Source organism: Taudactylus pleione, unplaced genomic scaffold (genome assembly GCF_031769625.1).
Source record: "Taudactylus pleione unplaced genomic scaffold, aTauple2 ptg000033l, whole genome shotgun sequence".
Classification (NCBI taxonomy): Eukaryota; Metazoa; Chordata; class Amphibia; order Anura; family Myobatrachidae; genus Taudactylus; species Taudactylus pleione.
The window spans coordinates 3814305-3837053 of NW_028284435.1; the positions used below are offsets into that span (position 1 = coordinate 3814305).

The 22749-nt window shown below is 42.4% G+C and overlaps 1 protein-coding gene across 2 annotated transcripts in view; it reads right to left on the reverse strand.

The window, feature by feature from the left end:
• The window catches only part of PRKG2 (protein kinase cGMP-dependent 2), a 94870-nt gene that overhangs the window by 64441 nt on the left and 7680 nt on the right, over nt 1-22749 (reverse strand). For both annotated transcript variants that reach the window (XM_088452114.1, XM_088452113.1), the window contains exons 2-5: nt 10009-10175; nt 8349-8462; nt 6166-6271; nt 5459-5522 (exon numbers count right to left, since the gene is read on the reverse strand). In XM_088452114.1, coding sequence (XP_088308240.1) covers nt 5459-5522; nt 6166-6271; nt 8349-8462; nt 10009-10175 — 451 coding nt within the window. The remainder of the gene's footprint in view (nt 1-5458; nt 5523-6165; nt 6272-8348; nt 8463-10008; nt 10176-22749) is intronic.

Here is a 22749-nt window from a genome sequence, read left to right on the forward strand (position 1 = left end):
AAACCCTGGGAAATGAGAGAGCAAACACTGTATCATCGTGGCATGGAATTAATAAACGACACCAGGGAATTTCTATGAAATACTCATTGATACATTGGTGGTGTAATTTACACTTAAGTGCAAAGTGCTCTTTGACTGCATTTCAATGGAAGGTTGCTTTTCTTCTAGTTAAATTATATGATGAACACAGGACTGACATAAAGTCAACACCTTTAAAATAGTTTCTTTCTGTTAAATCTTTCAGAAATAGAACGTGTGATTCCCCGGCACGTATTTGAAGTGGCTAACTTCCATATTATGTTTCTGCCCAAGAAAATAAACTAACTGGGTCCTCTTTTCAGTTTGTTACATACGTACATATAACCCTTTTAATGAGCTCTCCTGTGCTTTGTTAAAATAGTTTTGCAAATGTCTCACCTTCCTGCGTGTTAGAGGCACACAGACCACATTTTCTGATTTTACCTTCTGTAGATATTTTACCTTTTGGAAAAATGCTTCAAAAATGACAGGGACTTGCCTGAGAACTGCCCCCGCACAAAACTGAGTCACAGATATGAGAAACTACAGCTAATGTCTCTTATACAAGCTCTGAGCAACCCCATAAATGGATTAAATATCTCTCAGTATTCTGCACCTGTACATTTGTACATAGTCGAAAGGGGGAACTGGTCAACTGTTGATAAATACAGTATATGGTGGCTGGAGAAAGTGAGCTTTAAAAATTAGTGTCATACTTGTCTCCGGTTGGCTAAAATAATTATAATTAAAATATTTAAACTACAACATAAAAAAACAAAACAAATCCCCTTCATACCCCCACTGCAGTATTCCAAGCATTAATCTTTTTAATTTGAAGACGTAAACTGTAATAACGTCAATAAATATATGTACTTATAATATTCAGCTAAGTGTGGAGGACAGCAACAGACTAGAAAAATCCCCTTTATAAACCTGTAGTAGAAAGTAAAACTCTTATCACTGACACTATTATTGTGTATGGCAATAACTGCTGACTGCTCAGTATTTGAAATGGTTTAATGAAGTTATCAGTAAAAACTATAGCATAGCAGTTCTCATTTCCTTTTATTACCACTCAGCACCATTTTCCCAGAGGTATGCGCAATAAAGAAATTACCTACACCATTTCCCGGTGATACACGTATGTCAGAGTTTACACTGCACTGGCACAAAGGGAGGGCCCACTCATAGACCGCACTAAGGCCCCCTCTTCTCATAAGACGCCCCTGTCCTCATCAGTCACATCCACTTTCCAGAGTTTACTAATTTAAAAAATTCACTTGCTGAGAGGTATGTTATGGGTGTTATCACATTTGTACTTTGATGGGAAATAACATAGTGGATAAAGGAGTAATGAGGTAGTAGGGACCATTGCTTATCAGGCCACTCTAGTTTTTGGCCTAGATTTAGCAGTGCAACTTACTTATTAAAGTGTACCTGCTGGTAATCAAGGCTGTCAGTCCAGAGACAAAGGTCTTGTGGGGGTCTGCCTAAGCTGGCCATACACGCTACAATTATCAGGACAATCCGCCCGATATCCGCGGATCGCCCACATAATTGTAGCGTGTGTGCAGGCGACCGAGTGTTAAATATTGCTCGGTAGGGCATGCCGGATTGTCCAGCTTGCCCGTCCGATGCGATATTTATGGGGTAAACTGTCGGACACATCGGGCAGTGTATGCCCAGCCGCGGCCGACAGACAGGTATTTCCTGTGTTCCTTCCCATGGAACAGGGAAATGTCTCCTCCCCCGGGGGCGGAGCGCAGATGTCGGGCTAATACACTGTGAGATATCTCACAGTGTTTGCCGCGGACATCTGCGGCTGGCAGGCTGCCAGATAAAATGTCTGTCAGTCTATCAGGCATTTTATCTGCACGTGTATGCCCAGCTTTAGAAATGTGCTGTGGTTGCATGCACAATAGAGTTTACATTTACATGGAGCACAGTCTACTTTTTATTCCCAGGACAAGTGTAGGGTGGACGCAATTTGCATCATCATGGCCCGTCTCATTATTGCTCAGCAGGGGTGGGTCCATGATGATCCAAAACACTTGGAATCACACAATCAAAACTACTCTCTATGCACTTTAGAAGAAAATGAAGCAGAATCTGGGAGGGCAGCTTCCTCTGTTGGACATTCTGGGAACGTAGGCAAGTATGTGGTTTAGGCATAAACCAAAAGTCATGGAGTACAAATAACTGTGCGGTAAGTGTTAGGCAAACATAAGGTTTATTTTTGATAATCCCCGCTTTGTTGTCACTAACCACGGCATTATTGGATTCCATGTACTGTATCTACAACAGACCTGGGCTGTGAAAACTGGGCTTTACATACAAATCACATATGTTTGCCTTGGCATGAAGGCTTTGGCACAATGGGTGCAGAAATAGTAATCAATAATGGTCTGCATCTCTAATCTGCAAAGAGAATTCTGCAGACTGGAGAAAAATAACTTTTATAGAATTTACTGCAATGTCATCAGGATCTTCTGTGCTCCTCAGTGGATATAATTAAATGGCAATGTGATTTTCTAACTGCCAGAGTAATTTGGATCCATGTCAGTGTCTAGTATTTTTCCACTTGAATTATCGTGTTCCAGAAATTGGGGGAGATGACAAGCGGAGGAGTTGCCCATGCCTACCAATCAGCTTCTAGCTATCATTTATCTAGTACAAAGCTAGAAGCTGATTGGTAACTTATTATGGGCAAATTATCTAACTGTCCTCTTTAGCAAAGTTTGATACATCTCCCCCATTGATTTTTGATTCTGACTTCCACTCTGCTGATTTACTGTATACTGTACCTGACCTTGTCTTTACTACTGACTAACGCTTAACTGAATTTCCATGTCCTTGGCCAGCCTTTCACTACAGCTTCTGCTGAATTACCCAGTGGCGTCACTATGTGTGGTGACATCCTGTGTGGCAGTGTATAGCCTTTGTGTGTGTCAAAGGTGCGTGTTTGCAAAAGTGCTTGTGGCCCTGTGCCAGTGAAGCCACACCCCCTAGTTTCTGACATTTTTGGAGCATGACCGCGAGTCATGCCCCCGTTCTTGTCACACTAGGGGCTTACCCAACGCTCCGGGAACTGCTGGGCAGCCCACAGCCTCTCCCATCATATATCACTGCTGCTCGGTGACACCATCTGAGGAGGTGACACCAGAGCAGCTATGCAATTTTGGTGTCACCCCATTGGATGGTATCACACGGTGTGGCCAAAGTGCCCGCACCCCCCTAGTGATGCCGCTGGAATTACCATGTACCAGTCTTTCATTTGCATCTGACCACATCTTAAGTTACAACAAGCTGACCATCGATTTTGACCAACTTTTGATCATTTACTTATTTTATCTGTATATATCTACAGTATCTGATATTCTATTGTGAAAATAAGAGTACTAAGATTTATAATATTATATATTGTCTTCCAGTTATTGGAGTCCATCAATGTAATGACATACAGTAACTGGTGCAAAAGAATATGACAAGGGGTAAATTCCACATATTAAATAAAGCAAATGGCAGGCTGGTCACATGAAACTTAATGGATTGTGACCCATATCTTGGTGTGTATACTGCGTATGTTAACTACCATATTTAATCCTTTTAGTAGAGTGGGCAACAGTGTTGTGAAGCAAATTAGTGATCTGCCAAAATAAGCAGCTTTAGCGTAAAAGAGATACACTATTATATTGTGAAGTGAAAGACGACAAGGGTCTAGAGAATGTCCATCACAATGGGTGCAACATGAAGTCCACTGGGAGAGAAGAGTGAAGATTGAAAGTTACAGATATGTTGTGGCAGCATAGAGAAATGGGTAGTCAGTGGGTATTTTACATTTGTCTAGTATTAGACTAAATAGGATAGAAGAAAATGTGCCTGGGCAGCAATATTAAGAAGGAATTTGGAATCCTCGGGGGTAAACATGACAGCAACACATAGGATGATCTCTGTGGCACACACTCCAGATCAGTACCCCTCCCCCCCATCCTTAACTTCGCTACCCAACTTCTTACATTTCCTTCCACTGTATTATAATGCTAGCTCTGGTTCCTACAATCCAAAATAGTTTTTCAGTGACAGTAAATCAGATCCATATTGGAGATAATCTAGTTCTGGGTGCTGCCCGGGTTACTCTGCTGTACATTTCCCCTAAGAGACTGTCACAGGATTATATTCTACACACAGTGGCATCACAAGGGGGGTGCGGGGGGTGCCATCCGCCGAGGGGTGACCAAGGTGCAGACTACGCATCAGTGACAGGAGACGGGTTAGTTCACTGTAGTATTAAGTGCAGAACTCGGCTCCTGACACATTGGGGGAGCTGGCACTGCACACAGAGCAGTCTGCACCACCCTGGCCCTCCCAGTAAAAAGCACGGGTGTCGGGACTACGGGGTACGGGCCACGGGGCCACACTCCCTTCCCATGTGGCCATGCCCCGTTTATGAGGACATGCCCATTTGTGGCGAGCACAGCATGCCTCCCCGCACCAGTTGACATCCCGGGGAAGGACACCACTGTTTACACATGGTGTACTATTTTCTGTGAAGGCTGGACTTAAATCCAGCCTATTTTTTTTTATAACAAAATGGATATATCAATTGTGTTGCTATCTTAACCACATAACTGGCTAATATTTTTTCCAACAAACACTCCGATTTTTTTATAATTGAATTAGGTCAAGAACATCTATGTATAACTTATCTAAAACGATTATTTTTTTTTTTTAAACACAACACTACTATCGCCTATGATATATCAATGAAGCAATGATCGACAACGCGACCTTGCATTTTCCCAGCAACTGTTCCTCTAAGCAGCCGCCGGGTATACATTGGGGGGCTGAGGGCTGCTTCATTTACATTTCCCTGCAGGTTCTCCTTTCTGCAGCCGCTGGGTTGGGAAGCTGCCGGGCTGCCTTATTAGCATTGATCAGCTGCACGTCAGATGCCAGGAGGGAGGGCAAGGATGCAGAGGGGTAGAAGGTCCCTCTGCAATTGGCAGCTGCTGGAAGATTATCTTCTGGCAGCTGCCCAGTTGATGTTTCTGACTGGTCACATTGTTTGTGACCATATAAGTAAAATTTTGAATGCTAAAAGAACAACTCAATAGACATAAAACAGCCAACAAATGTACATCAGCAATGAAGAGGAATAGTATAACCATAGACCCATCCTTTATGGTTTGCTATATTATAAACTTGATATCAAGAAACAGGTTTTATGTAATACCATGAAATATGTAGATAAGGTACTTTATTCTTTCTTATACCTTTAACATGAGTCATTATACAGAAATTAGTAGATCCCAGACTCAAGGCCACCATGGCTCTTCTAGTTGAGAAAGGGAGTTCACAATTAAAAATAATCTTCAGCCTATAGTTCCTATTCAACATTTACAGTATACTGTATATATATATGATGCTGACATGGACTTACCAATTCCAAGCAGTCTGCGATCTTCATCAACTTGTCTTCTGGAAGCGTCTTCAACAAAAATACACTTTTAAAAGTAGAGAGAGTTTATTTAAATGCTATATTATGTGCTTATCTAAATTGCACTCTAATAAAGTATTTTAACACACCAAACATAATGCAAAAATGTGACATCTTGTGTACATTGTGTAAAAGCAGAATACTGTATAAAGCAGATCTATACCAATAGCATTTCATTACCACCTTGAGCTAATTATCTTCTTCTCCTTCCAGAATCCCTCGGTCCGTTCCATGCTATCATTTACATCTAATAGCTTAGCCAAATATCTTGACACTGTGGAGAGGACTAATCCACATCGCAGCTTCCTGTTCACACCCCCTTGTTACAGCCATTTTGCAGTGGTGAATAGACATGTTCACCACTTTAGGTAGGAATGAAACTTTAAAAATTTGATTTACCAAATATTGGAGATAAATAAAGTAGAGAAATTGCTCATAGCAACCAATCAGCTTCTAACTGTCATTTTCTAGCACAGCCTGTAAAATGACAGCAAGAAGCTGATTGGATGGTATGGTCAACCTCTCCACTTTATCTCTCTCCAAGATTTGATAAATCTCCCAAATTGTTTCTTCTTACAGTATTTCAGTTTATAAATGTATGCCCTGATCATTTAATATCACATTTATAGATTTTCTATATAAAGATTTACCTTCTCAGAAAGTTTCGGTGCTCCTCATGTCTAGTCTGTGCGGTCTTCCTCATAATATTTTGAAATGCTTCTCTGTCGAGAGCCCATGTTTTAACATTGCTGATTGCTTTAGAAAAAAATATTTGTGATCAATCTTTACAAAAAACTATTTGCTTTATTGTTTATTCTACAACATTGAAATTTAAACTTTATTTTGGCTGCCAACCAATTTCTATAGCAGAACAGTTAATTATCATATGCAAATCATCAATTTGGGGATATGACTGATTTTAATAATTGTATAGTTTATCTTCACAAGTGACACATATAGAACGTGGAACATAAAACATAGGTCTTGTTCATGGTGCTTTCTTATAGCTAGCATTTTTTTTTGCAAGTAATTTTTATTAAGTTTTAGCTCATAGTAGTACAAAACGTTTACAATCTTAATGTGGCATAATAAAAAAGAAAGCATAACGCACATATGCAATGAGACAGAAAATATGAAGGAAGTTAAACCGAATACATGGGAGAACATATCAAACAAGATGATGTCATTGCAAAGTAGTATGTAAACAAGCATTTACATTGTAGATTACATTTATAAAAGCTTAAACCAGATTGATAAAGATAGGGGAAACTTGTCACAAGACGTGAGGAAGGAAGGAGGGAAGGAAGGAAGGAGGGAAGGAGGGAGGGAGGGAGGGAGGGAAGGAGGCAGGGAGGGAGGAAGGAGGGAGGGAAGGAGGCAGGGAGGGAGGAAGGAGGGAGGGAAGGAGGCAGGGAGGAAGGAAGGAGGGAACGAAGGAGGGAGGGAGGGAAGGAGGCAGGGAGGAAGGAAGGAAGGAGGTAGGAAAGGAAGGAGGGACTTAAGATATGCATCGAAATACAGACGCCTATCTTAATCCCGACGCCGGAACACAGAAGGACGGCAGGCCGAACAAAGTAAGTCCGGGGCACCCTTAGTGTTAGCCGCGGGGAGGAGGGTTAGGTTTAGGCTGTGTAGTGGGGTTAGCGTTAGGTTTTGGGAGGCGGTGAGGGTTTGACACCCCTAGGGGGGGGGTTAGGGTTAGGCACCACTGGGGGGGTTAGGCTCTAATAGGGAGGGTCAGGTTTAGGCACAAAGGAGGGAGACTTAGGTTTAGACACTAACGTGGAGGGTTAGGGTGCGGGGTGGGGAGGGTTAGGGTTAGGCTACAAGAAGGGAGGGTTTAGGGGGAGAAGGGGGGTGGGTAAGTATACTTACCCGACCCCTGTTGGGATACCATCCATCGGGATGCCACTGTCGGTACTCTGACAGGAGGCATGCCGACAGCCGGCATTACATACCAATTCCCTCTCTATGCCCTGCGGGATGATAATGCACTTTTAACTTAATTAATTGTGAATTCTAGTCCTTAATTTGAGAGCAAAAAACAATGAAACTTTGTTAGTATCCCTGGCAATCAAGTCAACGGAAGACAACTAGTGAATTAGCACCCCTATCACACTTAGCAATATATATATATATATATATATATATATACCACAGTATTGGCACACAGAACCACAAAACATAACAAAGCACCAAAATAGAAAGAGTAGATACATCATATTGAATTCTGAAGCAAGCCATACAGCTATAGATCAAAGTCTTAGGAGTACATTTACTAAATAATGGCTTTTCGATAGCTTCCATTTTGCCTGCAGGATTGATGATGATAATAAATTCAATAACGTGCCAGTGCTGTAATAGGGCTTTAATGCGCCCTGTGCCGGCCCTGCCCCCTTTTGTGCATGAAGTCATGATGTTGTGCATAATTCACCCAGAAGCGCAGAAGTGCACAGAGCATCATGAAGACGCCCCTGGCAGCTGTATACACACCAGGGTGCCTGCATGTTGCCTCCAATGGATGCTACGGAGGCACTGCCGCAGCGTTACTGGCTGTAGGGTGCCATTCCATGTAACCTGCTAGCCAGATGCAAAGGCCATGGGGGAATGTCAGGTGCTCCTATCAGACCTCTGATGATGAATGGACCATTACCTTAAATATGCGGTAACTAGCGTTTCCGCATGGTTAACGGACCATTTAAGTGTTGATGAATAGGCCCCCAAATGTTACAGACATCCTACAGGCAATATTTTAGAAAACAGTTTTGAAAGTTTTATCTCTAGTGACATATTTTGCAGTAACAACTTCTTGAGTTAATAATTCTACACTTACCTTTGACAGAGGCGGTTCTTGTACAATTATATAGTATTGCCAGTTCTCCAAATGTTGTCCATACTGGGATGGATGTCAGATGTTTATTCTGCTGGAAAACTTCTGTTTTACCCTCTGTAAAAAAATATTTATTTTTGCTGAAAAATATTAATTTATATATTTCAGTGTTGGGAGAATTCTGTTCACTTATTGTGTACTGAAAACGTATTATTTCAGTGATAGATATATACTATATAGCATGTAATATTTAGTGAATTACACAAGCCCTCACAAACAGCTGCTTACTTTGCTGTGTAGCTCAATGTGCTCAAGAGCTCCTAGATTTCTATTGTGTCACTTAGGTATACAGACCAAAGAGGAAATGGGCTGGGCAGAGTGAATGTATTACTGTAGGTGCACAGTATCTAATTTTTCAGAAAAAAATAAAATGTAAGTTTGTGGAGTGAGTTTGTTAACGAGGAAGGGGTTTGCTACAGCATAACAAAATGTTAAAATGTACTTCCGGTTTAAGATCAAAATGATATGTAGTGTTCATGAATACATGGGGTGCATTTACTAAGAATCATGTCTGGCTGACATTGCATTCCCATGAGAGTTTCCCATGTAGATTTACTAAAGGCAAACACGGGTGTAAATACACGATTCTATCTTTAAAACACAGCCAAACACACAAATATAAGTCAATATAGCATTGAATCAACTCGCAAGCACTTTACCAAGAATCGTGTCTGCAAACACGATCGTACATCTAGCAAACTCAGGCCAAAATAGAAGTTTAAAATACAGCACCCACTCAGCATCATGTTCAGCAGAAGCACTGCATAGTTCAGTATGATCTGTGCAGGCTTCGGTGTGTTATAGTTAAAAGAAAGGGTTAATATATATATATATATATATATTATTTTTTTTTATAAAACGGCATTGGGTCACCACCAAAAGCACAACCAGCCCTGGACCTCTATGCTCAGTTTGGTACAGAAAAATTGGGGGAAAAGGCAACATGGGGTTTCCCCTATTTTTCAATAACCAGCACTGGGCTGAAACAGCAGGGGTGCTAATGCCACAGCAGGGAGACACACAGAATGGGGTGTTCCTGCCAATGCATTCTCCAGCCCCAAACTGGTCAAATTCCTCAGACATTGGGGACACCCCCCTCCCCCCCAGAAAAGAAAATAAGGTCCCCCCTCCTGAGGATTAACCAGGCCTGGGTTAAAAGAAAAAAAAATACCTTTAAACTCTATCCCATAATAACCTGTTTCTTATGAATCCTGGAAACAGTACAAGCTACATTTAAAAATGCAAAAAAAGGTCACCAGCCCTAGATGTTTGCTGAGGGTAAGATTTGCATATATAATGCAGGCACACCAGTAAAATGCTACTCTTAAGAATATTGGGATACCAAGTGTGGTCTGTTAAGGTTCCATAAATAGCGTGGCTATAACAACTTTTTATGCAAAGACAGTATTTCATTGTTCGGACCATGCTACCATTTTAGTAGATATGTTTATTTAAATACAGTTTGAGTGCTGAGTAACAGAGTTAAACCACATCACCTGCTCTATTTTTCTCCATGACTAGATGCAGTCACGGCTGAACATTTCCTAAACATTATAAGTAATCATGAGAGCAGGTTCCATCCAGCAAATGCTAAAACACTTACCAGCTAAGACGAATATATGGCTGCCTGGTTCACCTTGCTTGATAATATATTCTCCTTGACCATATCTTCTCTCATACACACATTCTACTATGTCTCGGATTTGATGAGCATCTAGTCGCTTTAGAAACTGATTCTTGTTTAATGCATCCGTTATCAGTTTTTTCTCACTTTATAAGAAAAGTAAAATAAAGGATAATTCATCATATATAAATAGATAGAAATTAAACAACAAGAACACAATTCCTAAAATATAAACGCAAACATCCGTTTTCCTGACACTTTACTCACAATATAAAAAAAAAACAAAAGAACATTAATGAAACATCTTAATCAGTTTCTAAAACTCAGGGCCTGATTCAGATGCTTACCCAATGGTTAGCGCACATCTCCGATGTTTAAGGGTCTGCGCATGTGCAGATTGGTCCTGCGATCTTGCTCACAGTGCCCCCTATCGGCAGCATTGGGGGGATTGGCTGGCCCCCGTTCCCGGAAACAGGGGCGTATCACACCTCTTTTCTGGGAGGGACGAGGCCAGAGTTTGTGTCAGTGGACGCAGATTTCCTGGCCTCGCAAGTGACCAGGCATCGACCAGGCTGAGGTAAGCTTTAGAACGACATGGCTTCCCAGGTATCCTCGCTGGCAGCAGTAAAGCTGAATTTACTGCTCTGCCAGCCAGTCAGGATCCCCGTGTGCATTCATTTTCTGACTGCTGGTTCTCACATGCACACTGGACTGGAAGCCTGACTGGAGCTTCCAACTCTATTTTCGAAAACAAAAAGAAAAGTTACAAAAAAAAAAAAATAATAAATTTTTTAAAAATGGTAAATTATAAATAATCAATCCTGAGATGGTGATAGCGATAAGATTTCAGCGGTACAAGTATGGGGAAGCTAGCGGCGGAGGCAGCCAGCTATATCTATTTCCTGCTTACCTTGCAATAGCTGTCACCATCCAGGGGTTTGGAAATCGGGGGAATACCTATCTCCTGTAAAAATGTGCCAATTGTTGTTATAAATTGAGAAGTCCTATAATACTGATTGGATTTACTTATACAACTAGGGAATAAAATGGACAACGCGTAGTTTGCTTCCATATTTATGCACACTACCATTGTAAAGTGTGGCTTTTATTTTATACCCCACACCTGTACATAATATTGACCAGACAGTAACATTGATGTTGTTTTTTTCAAATAAGTTAAAGTAGAACTTAATAAATCAATTCCCTTTTTTTCATTTTTCATATAAAAAATGGAATAAAAATAGGTGAAATAAGTGTCAATGGTGCCATTCACACCACTGGATCCTAAAATATTAACACTGTGCTTGACATTTTAGAGCATAGCATGACCCATTCCTCACGAATTAATGCATTCTACTGTACTGTAGCACTACAGTAGATTCAATTGGCAAATGTGCAACACCTAAATTTAATTTACATTACTTTAACAAATGATTGTCAGCAAATATAAATTGACAGCCTTGAATGTACATTGTATTACTTTATACACAGTCTACCATAAGTGAGTTGAAACTTTGAAATAAATTAAAAGTTACCAATGCTATACTTAGATCTAACCATGTAAATTGGTAAATGTCTGATTAAAAAGGTAGCTGACTTGCCTCATAAGCATATTGTCTGTTTAGTAATTACTTAATGGCATTAAGTAATTACTAAACAGACAATATTGAAATTAAAATGTTTTGCATTGATTATTTATTGCAAAATTGTTTTGTTTCTTCTATACCCCTAGATTTGTAGAAAACTTTAGCTATAGTATAAATCTATGTGAACATGCCATATAGGGATAGTGTTACGAGACAAAATGAAATGAGATAAGGTACCAGCCAATCAGCACCTAACTGCCATGTCACAGGCTGTGTTTGAAAAATGACAGTTGGGAGCTGATTGGCTGGTACCTTAACTCCTTTCACTTTGTCTCCTAACACTGCTTAGTAAATAGACCCCTCAATGTCATGTACACAGTCACAACAGGGCCAGTGCTACCATTAGGTGAAACTAATCTGTTAGTTAGGGTACCAAGGTTTAGGGCAGCTTTATAGTCCCATGGCGCCCCACAGTGAGCACCAGTTATTGATACAGAGGCACCTTTACATCTAAGCTTCTTTGTGTCAGGGGTATGCTATGAGTATATAGCACTGATCTATGATGTCACAGTGCAGCAAAACACTCCCATTCTGATAGAGTAGAATCAGATGTCGCCACGCTCCACACAAAGTAAGAAGAGGTGGGGAAAGGTGCTGGGTGGGGGGCTGGCACCTTGGGCACTTGTGTACTATGCCCTTCAGAGAATTTACGGCATCCAAACCTGTAAGAAGTTAAATGCATGTACTGTATTACCAGTTTTCAAATATTTGATCTTAACATTGGGTAGTTAAAGCTTTATGTGATGTTAGAGTGAGTTATATACTAACACTGCATTTAGTAGCAAGTTTGTATTAAACCATAACAGATGATCAAACATTTGTTTCATTGCCTAACTTGCCATATGTAGATAGAAGCAAATTGCTGTTTGATAATTTATATATGTAAGGGACACTCATTGGTCGAACCAAGCAGCATTCAGACATTTACCATGAGACTTTTCCATGTCTGTAGTTGTAAAGCCGACAATGTTATGTTGCAAATTGCATTATTAACATGTCAGCATGCCAGGTTTGACCTCACACTGGGGGAGATGTACTAAGCCTTGGAGAGAGATAAGGTGGAAGGAATAAAGTACCAACCAATCAGCTCCTGCCACTTTACAGGCTGTTTTTGAAAAATGACAGTTAGGAGCTGATTGGTTGGTACTTTATATCCATTCATTTTATCTCTCTCTAAGGCTTAGTACATCTCCACCGATGTGAGTATCAATATTTTAACTGTCAAACTCACATACCCAGCCCCCAAAATTCTGCCATGCACAATTGTTTGCACTCTAATTGGTAAGTATTTTATTAATCAATTTCAAGACACTTTTAGCAAAATGTTCTTGTTAGCTCCTGATAATTCTCTTCTGTACTTCTTATTCTTGTCTTTACCTTTCCTTGTCCAATCAGCATATTAGCTGCATTGTCTGGATCACAGGGACAAAACCAACAGTCAAAAGCAACTAACATTGAAATTCAAACTACAAATAAAAATGTTGTTGTTTGTAAGGACACATAACTACAGAACAATTTATTACACAATATTATGCTTATACAATAACTTTTTCTGTTCTTTACAGAAATTTGTACTGGTTATTGATTTTTTTTTCTGTATTTCATAAATGTATAGTGTTAAATGTGTTTGACAGTTTTGTGATGTTTTAAAACAGATGTGAATTATGAAAGCCTGTCAAGGTAAATTACTTCCCCTAGAGAAAGCCCCTTCCACTAAACGGGGCACCTTATGTATGTATAAATATATTGTAAGTAGATATGTGAAAGCTTATACAGAAAGCAGGGAAAAAAATGTCTTCAACCCTAAGTATCCAACAAATAAATTTCTCCCAAAATATCTATTTTTTTGTAAGGACATTGGGTCTCATTTAGACTCGGTCGCAAGCGCTGAGCGCTCGCAACCAGGTTGATGTCAAGGCCCTGCGCACGCGCAGCGGCCACACTGTGCGTGTGCAAGCCCCGGAGCAAGAGAGAAATTCTCTCGCTCCGGAGCTCACTACAAAAGGGGCGGCTGTCGACGGTGATTGACAGCTCGCCCCGTTATGTAGGCCGGGTGGGGCTGACGGAACGCCTGCCGTTTTGTGGGCGGCCGCCCTGACTTCAGCAGTGATGTCAGTGGGGAGCTTCCTGCTCAGTCAGAGCAAGAAGCTCCCTGGGGCTTGCGGGTGCCGAGACCCAACCTTAGCGTCTCGTCGCAAGCCCCGATGGTCGCGATGGTATTGACCATCGCGACCATCACCCTGGTCGGTCGCTAAAGCTGTGGGTGGTAACCCACAGCTTAGCTAGCGACCAGGAGGCCGCACTAAAAAAACAAGTGGCCGCCCTCATTCAGAACGAGCGTTCACTTCTTGCGAGCGCCTCTGAATGAGGGCCATTGTCACTTTGTTTAACAACTTTGCTCTGACAATTATTACTTTACAATTGTCCCATTTTTAGGTCAAAGTTGTAGCGAACCCTACTAGCCTTGACAGAAGAGACATGACAGGTTTACAGGAAGGTTTAGCAGTTTGGAACAACGGGTAAATATTGGTGGCGTGACCTATTTGGGTGGTGTTTGGGAATCCCACTAGGCAAGGCATCAGCGTTGTCACTGTGATGCAGGGTACACACTAGATATGTCGTCCGATCCAGCCGGATCAGGTGACATATCGGGCACATCATCTAGTTTGTACCCTCAATGTCACTGATGATGCGCGCTCCCACGCATCGTCAGCAACATCGCCTGTCGGACCAGCATGCAGGTCTGACGGGCAACATAATCAGTGAGGGTCATGCTGCTGACATTGTTCCCGACATCGGCAAGTGTGTATGCACTTGCTGATACCAGGACCCCCGCCGGGTCCCGTTGCAGGTTGGCTGGGTACACATCGTTAAATGTGTACCCCAGCTTTAGTGCATCACGGCCGGGATGGTCCTCTCTACTGTACTCCTCCTCTATGCTGCCTCCATCTTGTTTAGTGAGCCATGAGTTGGCTAAAGTCTGCCATAACAATGTAGCTGCAGAATATATTAATATCACTATTTTATTTAGCTGCTGTTATTTTAGTTTTTAATTTAAATATGATCTATAAAATAACTGCTCATCACACACATACCAAAGTAACAACTCCACTGCATTAATACAGCATCTCATAACAGTGAGTAAAATCATTAAATATTTTTTTTATTTTAAGATAGTTGTATTAGTTTTAGTGTTTCTTAAAATAAGATTTTCTCACAAAATAATCTTTGCCTAATTGCTGGGAGGCAAATTGTGAGAAAGAATTTTATGACTCTCCATTCAAAGTAATTTTCTTAATATGGCATTCCAAGAAAAAAGTTTGTATGTCCCTGATGTAGATACTGTAGCAGGGGTGTATCTACCCATTGGCCAGGATGGCACTCGCCCGCCTGTGCCTCCCATGGTCAGGGGGTAGAATAAAGACAGGACTGCCGGGGAGTTCCAGGTACGTCATACTGTAGTATATTTATCCTGCTACTGTCCGTCCTGGGCCTGGCAGCCGCCAGTGAGAGAGGGAGTCACCCACCCCCTACTTCCCGGAACCTCACCTGCCCCAGCACCTCCCCACCCGTCCTCCACCAGCCTCATCCTCCCTGTCCCTGGATCCTTCTCGCTCCCACATGCCGCCAGGCACCGGGGAGTGGATGTGGGAGGGTACCTGCCGGCTCCTCCTGTGCGGGCTGACAGCGGGACACCCGGGCCCACAGCTGACTCTCCACCGCACATGCCGCGGGGCACCGGGGAGCAGAGGATGTGGGAGGGTACCTGCCAGATGCTCCTGGGCGGGCTGACAGCGGGACACCCGGGCCCGCGGCTGACTCTCCATCGCACGTGGCACCGGGGAGCAGAGGATGTGGGAGGGTACCTGCCGGCTGCTCTTGCTCCTGTGCAGGCTGACAGCGGGACACCTGGCCCAGGACACCAGAGGTATGTGACAGGCTGAGTGTATGTGACAGGGTGTAGTGTGAGTGTGTGACGGTGTAGTGTGAGTGTGTTACAGGTGACAGAGTGTGAGTATGTGCAGGGCTGGATTAAAGCATGTGGGGGCCTCGGAGCAAATAAGTTGTGTGGGCCCTTGTCCCCCAACAATATAGTCACAGTGCCTTCTCCCCCTGATGACACTCTGACAGACCCTGTCTGTCTCTGGCACACTGCGTCTCCCTCCCCAGCGCCTAGCCCCCCACACTTACCTTATTTGTTTTTCGGCTGCTCATTGCAGCACAGCACAGCTCCTCGGATGCCTGCTCTCTTTCAATGGGTGTAGCGCTGCGAGACGTCACGCACGCTGCACCGATTAAACAAAAAAATACTTTATTGCACCGGCCATTGGCATCGCCGGTTCAATGAAGTTACTGAGCGCCGCGGATCCCCGGACTGTCCCCTTACAGGTATCTGCCTGTGCCCTGCTGATCATGCAGCAGCGCAAGCAGCAGTCCACCTGTGCCCCTAGTCCCGCGTCGCCAGCCAGGTATGTGTGTGGGGGCCCCAGGACGACAGCCCTCTTCCCCCCCCCCCGTAATCCGGCCCTGAGTATGTGACAGGGTGTAGTGTTACAGGTGACAGGCTGAGTGTGAGTATGTGACAGGGTGTAGTGTGAGTGTGTGACAGGGTGTAGTGTTACAGGTGACAGGCTGAGTGTGAGTATGTGACAGGGTGTAGTGTGAGTGTGCGACAGGGTGTAGTGTTACAGGTGACAGGCTGAGTATGTGCACAGGGTGTAGTGTTACTGTAGCTGGCAGGTGACACATGGGGGCTGGCTAGGGAGAGGTTTTAAGTACAGAGTGTGTATTTATACAGTAAATATGGGGGGAGGGGTGCCATTACATTACTTTGCCATGGGTGCTCGGACCCCTAGATACACCCCTGTAACTGTAGATAGGTAGTTAGACATATAAATACTGTAGATGATGAATAAAGACACCAGTAGTAAAATACATGCACTTTGCATTCAACACTTCAGTAGGCTGATCATGTGACAGGCTTTCATCACAAACAGCTTTTGTAATGTCAGTCAGCTTTTTTTTTTATAAAAGTCACTGATTGGTAGACTGATCATGTGACAGGTTTACATCATAAACAGCCTTTGTGATGCCAATCAGCTTTATTATAAATATTACTGCTTGGTAGACTGATCATGTGACAGACAACTATCATAAACAGCCATTGTGATGTTAGCCAGTGTTAAAATGTAACAGCTTGGCATAACAAATTCAGGAAAAGGGAGGGATTGAGGAAGTGTGTGATTGAGGGAGTGAGTGTGTTAGGGAGGGATGGAGGGACAGGGTGTAGGAGGAAGTTATTAAGTATGAGGAATAGATGGTGATTGCCTCCTACAGTATCTGACATTAACCTAACTCATCTATTCACAATCCATTTTAAATGCTGCAAGATTGATTTTATGTTGCACTCTGTAAATTCAATTCAAATTACTCACCTTACCCACAAGGCCCTCAACAACACCATCCCTTTATGCATCTCAAGTGTCATCTCAAAATAGTCTCCCTCTTGCCTTCTTAGATCTACCTGTGACCTACACCTGGAAACCAGTGGCTGTAGCACTGCAGCCTGGGGCAGCCCCTCGGACGTAAATGGTAGGAACGGCTGCTGCTGGTAACTGCCGCTGCTGGTAACCACTTCTCAATAATTCTGCCATGCCGCTACTATCTCTAAGACCACTGATCAAACTCTTCTATAGCCCTTAAATCTTTAAACACTCTACACTATGGCACCTTAAAATTCTATAAAAATAATAATGTGCTACACAAAATAATAAACATAATTATTCAGACATTTATTAAGATGACATGGCATTGGATTTATGTGCATAAAACTGTGGATGTTCACCAAAAACGCATGTTCCTGTGCAGATCTGATTGCATCTTATACTTGCGAATGATTACGACTGGAGAGAAGGGGTGGGAGAGTGTAGGCCACGTACATTATAGGCATGTTGCAACTGAGGTAGATATGGACACAGACACACCTATTTATATGTAAGTACATAGGCAAACACTAGTTGCCAGTAAAGCCCCCCGTCCCTTCCCCCGCCCTAACCAGCAGCTCAAATCATGACCACAATAGCAGTAGTATATAATACGATTTTACTACAGCTGTGTCCAGTGAAAGGGAAGGAATAAAGCTGTTGTGCATACCCAGCTCAGGTGGACTGGTCCTACTGCCGCATGTAATGGCTTACTGTGATGACTGGCCGCTGTGTCGCTGTGGTCAAAATATCTGAGATGTAGTGACAAAGCTATATCGTGGTTAACAGAGGTTTGGCCTCAAAATGAACAGTCCATGGAGTCCAAACCTTAATTATTGGGTGTCATGTAATACTGAGATGATCCTTTCCATTCTGTAGATGGACCAGATCACATTAATCGTGGCAGATTGGGAGGGTGGAGAGGTTTATTTCCAGACTATAGTTTGTTAAATGCTAATTATGCCCTCTTCATGGGATGGCCACACTTGGTCTAAAATTTAGCATTTGCAAATCCTGCCCCTAATGGACGCATATGTTTTGCAGATGCTGGAAGGTTGGAGTGATGAGATGCAATGATGCTGAACTAGCTAGCTGCTTCTAATTGGCTCATTGCAGATTGACTTTCCAACTGATACTTACTCCATCAGCATAGCTGCTATATTATATGAAGTTATAGCCATCGTGTCATGAAAGGATTTTTAAAGTGGAAAAAAGCAAATATCGTAATAATTCTAAAATTCATTTTTCTGTTTTTATTTGTCTGTCCAGTTATGCATTCAGACACCCCTGCACCGATTGGGATGAAACCAACGCAATGTGGCCCAGTTGGATTCTGGACAGGTTTTAGAGGGGTTAACCTCCCGTTGGTGTATGCTGGGCAGAACTTTGACTCGGGGAGCCTGTTCTGTGCCTTCCACTGGATGGATTTGGATGAAAACTTCACAGAGGGGTGGCAATTGGTCTGGGAAGCCTAACTAAATAACTTGAAGATTTTAACCCAGCTAACGCCGTGTACTGCAGCTAGTTCATGCTAAATTTAAATTAAATTAATTAACTTAATGTAGTTGTGCTTCTGTTTAATTAATTTTCACGATGAATGTAACTTTCACATTTATTAATAACAATAACAGTGTCTCAATTCTATTTTCTGTTGGGTATATGACACATTATTGCATCGTTATATTGTTAAAATAGGACAATATGATTTACTACTAACACTGTTATGCCACATCTCTGCATATCTCTATTCTACACCTGTTGCTCCTTTTATTATTATTATTATTATTATTATTATTATTATTATTATATGTTATTTATTTGGTGCCACAAGGGTTCCGCAGTGCATTACAAAGTACAGTACATAGAAAACAGTTGACTCACAGTCCAAAATATTGCAGGACGAGGACATGGTCTATAAAAATTGCTGCAACAGTGGTCATAATACTCAGCAGGGCGACAGAAACCCAAGCTTAGGTGCCGATGTACAGAGTATGGAATAGATGATAGTATAAGTAAGGGAAATAAAAGCACATGAGGAAGCTTACATTCTAAAGACGGAGAGGCAGACATACAGGGGTGACACGGACGTGGGAGACAGTGAGCAGGGGGCATGGACCAGTGGGTTAGGATGAGAGATGGATGGCTTTGATTATTATTATCATTTATTTATATGGTGCCACAAGTGTACCGCAGCGCCTTACAAAGTACATAAACAAATTGTAGACAAGCGACTTACAGAACAATACAATACAGGACCAGGACATGGATAATATATATTGCTACATTAGAGACCATAACACCCAAATAAGCAACAGAGCATAAGCAACCAAATGTTAGGTGCCCTAGTGGTTAGCTTACATTCTAAAAGGGAGGGGAAGACAAACAGGTTCGACACAGATGGGGTAGATGGGGCGGAAGGAGCATGTAGCAGGGAGTTAGAATGATAGCTGGAAGGCCTTGATGAAGTGGGTCTTGAGAGCCTGTTTGAAGGATTGCAAAGAGGTGGAGAGTCTGATGGGGAGTGGGAGAGAGTTCCAGAGGTGGGGAGCAGTGCGGACAAAATGTTGGAGGCGGGAGTGGAAGGAAGTAATCAGCTGGCATGAAAGTCTGCGTGCATTAGTTGAATGAAGAAAGCGGATAGGAGAGTAAAGGGAGATGAGATCAGACATGTATATGGGAGAAGATTGGGTGAGGGTTTTGATGAAGAAGTGGGTCTTGAGGGCCAGTTTGAAGTTTTGTAAAGAGGTGGAGAGTCTGATAGGTGGAGGGAGAAAGTTCAAGAGGAAGGGAGCAGCACATGCAAAATATTGGATGTGGGAGTAAATAATCACTTGGCTGGAGACTGCATTCATTTTGTGGAACGAAATGGGTGGGCTGGCGTGTGAATGGAGAAAAGGTTAGAGATGTAATTAGGAGTGTATTGGATGAGGGCTTTGTAATTGACTGTGAGTAGCTTGAATTGGGTTCTGAAGGGGAATGGGAGCCAGTGTAAGGCTTGTAGGAGAGAGAAGGTAGATGTTGTACGTCTGGAAAAGAAGATGAGCCGGGCAGCAGCATTAAGGACAGAATGGAGTGGAGAGAGGTGGGAGACAGGGATCCCAGAGAGGATGAGGAAACAGTAGTCCTATATGGAGATGACCAGTGAGTGAATGAGTGTCTTAGTTGCATCCAGGATGAGAAAGAGTCTGATTCTGGAGAAATTTATGAGATGGAAATGGCAGGACTACAAAAGGTACTGAATGTGTGGTGTGAAGGAGACGGAGGAGTCAAGAATAACTCCAAGACAGAGCACTCAGGGGATAGAGGAGATGGTTGTGATGTCAATAGATAATGAAGTTGTGTGAAGTGAGGTTATTCGGGAAGGTGGGAAGATGATCAGCTCAGTCTAACATGTTAAGTTATTGAAAGCGATGGGACAGGAAGAAATAGCGGAGAGACAGTTGGAGATACAAGTGAGAGGAGAGGTCAGGTGAGAGAGGTAAATCTGCGTGCCAATGGCATAGAGATGATATTTGAGGCCAAAACAGCTGATGAGCTCACATAAAGAGGATGTACTGAGGGTAAAAAAAGGAAAGTGCCAAGAACAGAAGCTTGGGGGACACCTACCATTAGTGGAAGTGGGGGGAAGTGGATTCATGAGAGGAAACTGAAAAGAACTGCCAGAGAGGTAGGAAGACAGCCAGGAGAGGGCAGACAGAGGGAGTGAAGGATTTGCAGGAGGATAGGGTGGTCCACAGTATCAAAAGCAACCCTTGGATTTGGCAGAAAGGAGGTTTTTGCTGCCTTTCATGATGGCAGTTTCAGTGGAGTAGAGTGGATGAAAGCCAGACTGAAATGGGTCAAGCAGAGACTGGGAGGAAGCCTCCTGACATACACCTAGCATATATGTTAGTGTTAGAAAAAAAAATTCCCTCCAACACACTGCAAAAAAACCAGCAAAAAGACTTGACTACTACATGATAATAGAATTCATAGATCTTTGCTGAATTTATTTGCAAATACATGGTTAAGTGCCGGCCCACGTCAAGGCTTCTCTTTTCTGGTGTCCCTAACGCTACATGATAATAGCACCCACTCTGGGTCATATAATTGCATACTGTTGTGCCACATATTAATAGCACATACACATATATATTTAAGAGCAAAGTATGAACAGGGGGCGCCACATTGTGCGTAAAAGTATAACAATTTATAATAAAAATAAATCAATAAAAATCTTTATGACAGTGTACGTACCAAAGAATGTGGTCTAAACCACCACAAGTATACTAGGTGATAGGAAGAGGATAGCCCAGCCGGTAACCCAAAATGCCAGCCTCCTGACAAGGCCAATGAAGAAACGCGTAGGGACATGGTTTGGCGTTTTGATCGGGTAAAGGAAACAGCTCCTGGAGAAGTCCCTGAAGACGGGCTATGATGTGGCACCCCCTGTTTATGCTTTACTCTTAGAATTATCCCTGACTGGATTCGGGCATTATCTTTGGGGAAGACGCCAGTTCTTATAGTGTGGGATCCATGTCTTGGATTACACTTGCATATACTAAATCTCACAGAGGAGACAGAAACGCAATCGGATTTGGGAGTATTCCCAGGACATTGGTACTATTCAATATTTCTGGACTAGCGCACTGACATATACACCTGTTCAACTATATATTTAAGTTGAGAGCCAACTCACCTGAAGGTACCCCAGAGACCTCTAAGTGCTGTAGCACTACAGGAACCAGCTCACTTTCCCAATGCTGGTCGCATCCATTCCTTTCAGAACAGCAATACAAAATAGCTCATAATCAACTTAATAATTTTTCACAGGTGTTTGTACAGGGAGGGGTTTACTCTAGGCTAGAAAAAAAATTACTATTCAAGTCTTTTTGTTGGTTTTCTTGCAGTGTGCAGGAAGGAAATTTATTTTTTCTAGCTTACAGTAAACCCTTCCCTTTACAAGCATACTGTATGTGAATAACTATTAGGTTGATCATGAGCAACCACTATTTTGTACAGTATATATGCTAGTTTGTAGAGCTGGGGCATATGTCTGACTATATATATACAGTATATATATGTATATATATATATATATATATATATATACACTGTATATAGAAGCAAATAGACAAGGAGCGTAACATGGTGAAGTATGAAAAAAATATCAGTTTTATTACAAATTGATCAGAACACTCACAATGTAGCAGAATAATAACACCATCAAACAAGGCACCGGCAGACACCGCCACATAGAAGCGTGCACCCGCGCGTCGCAGCAGGACTCGCGGACCGGACCTCCTCCTAAGTCCTGGCTGAAGCACCAAAGGATGTTAGCTCCAGGCAACCCCAAACATGTTTCGGCCCACAAATGGACTTCGTCAATGGGCATCTTGGTAATTTACCTGATGTATATTGTTCAGAAGCATATATCATGCTAGCAGCAATTGCTTCAGTTATATATATTGTAAGTGTAACTTATGGAGCGTACACACGGTCAGATTTGTCAGACTTGTCAGATGAACGATTGAACGATTTTACCAAAGTTTTGAACGATTTGAACGATTTTTGACTGCATTAAAATGAATGGAATCGTCCAAGTCTGACTG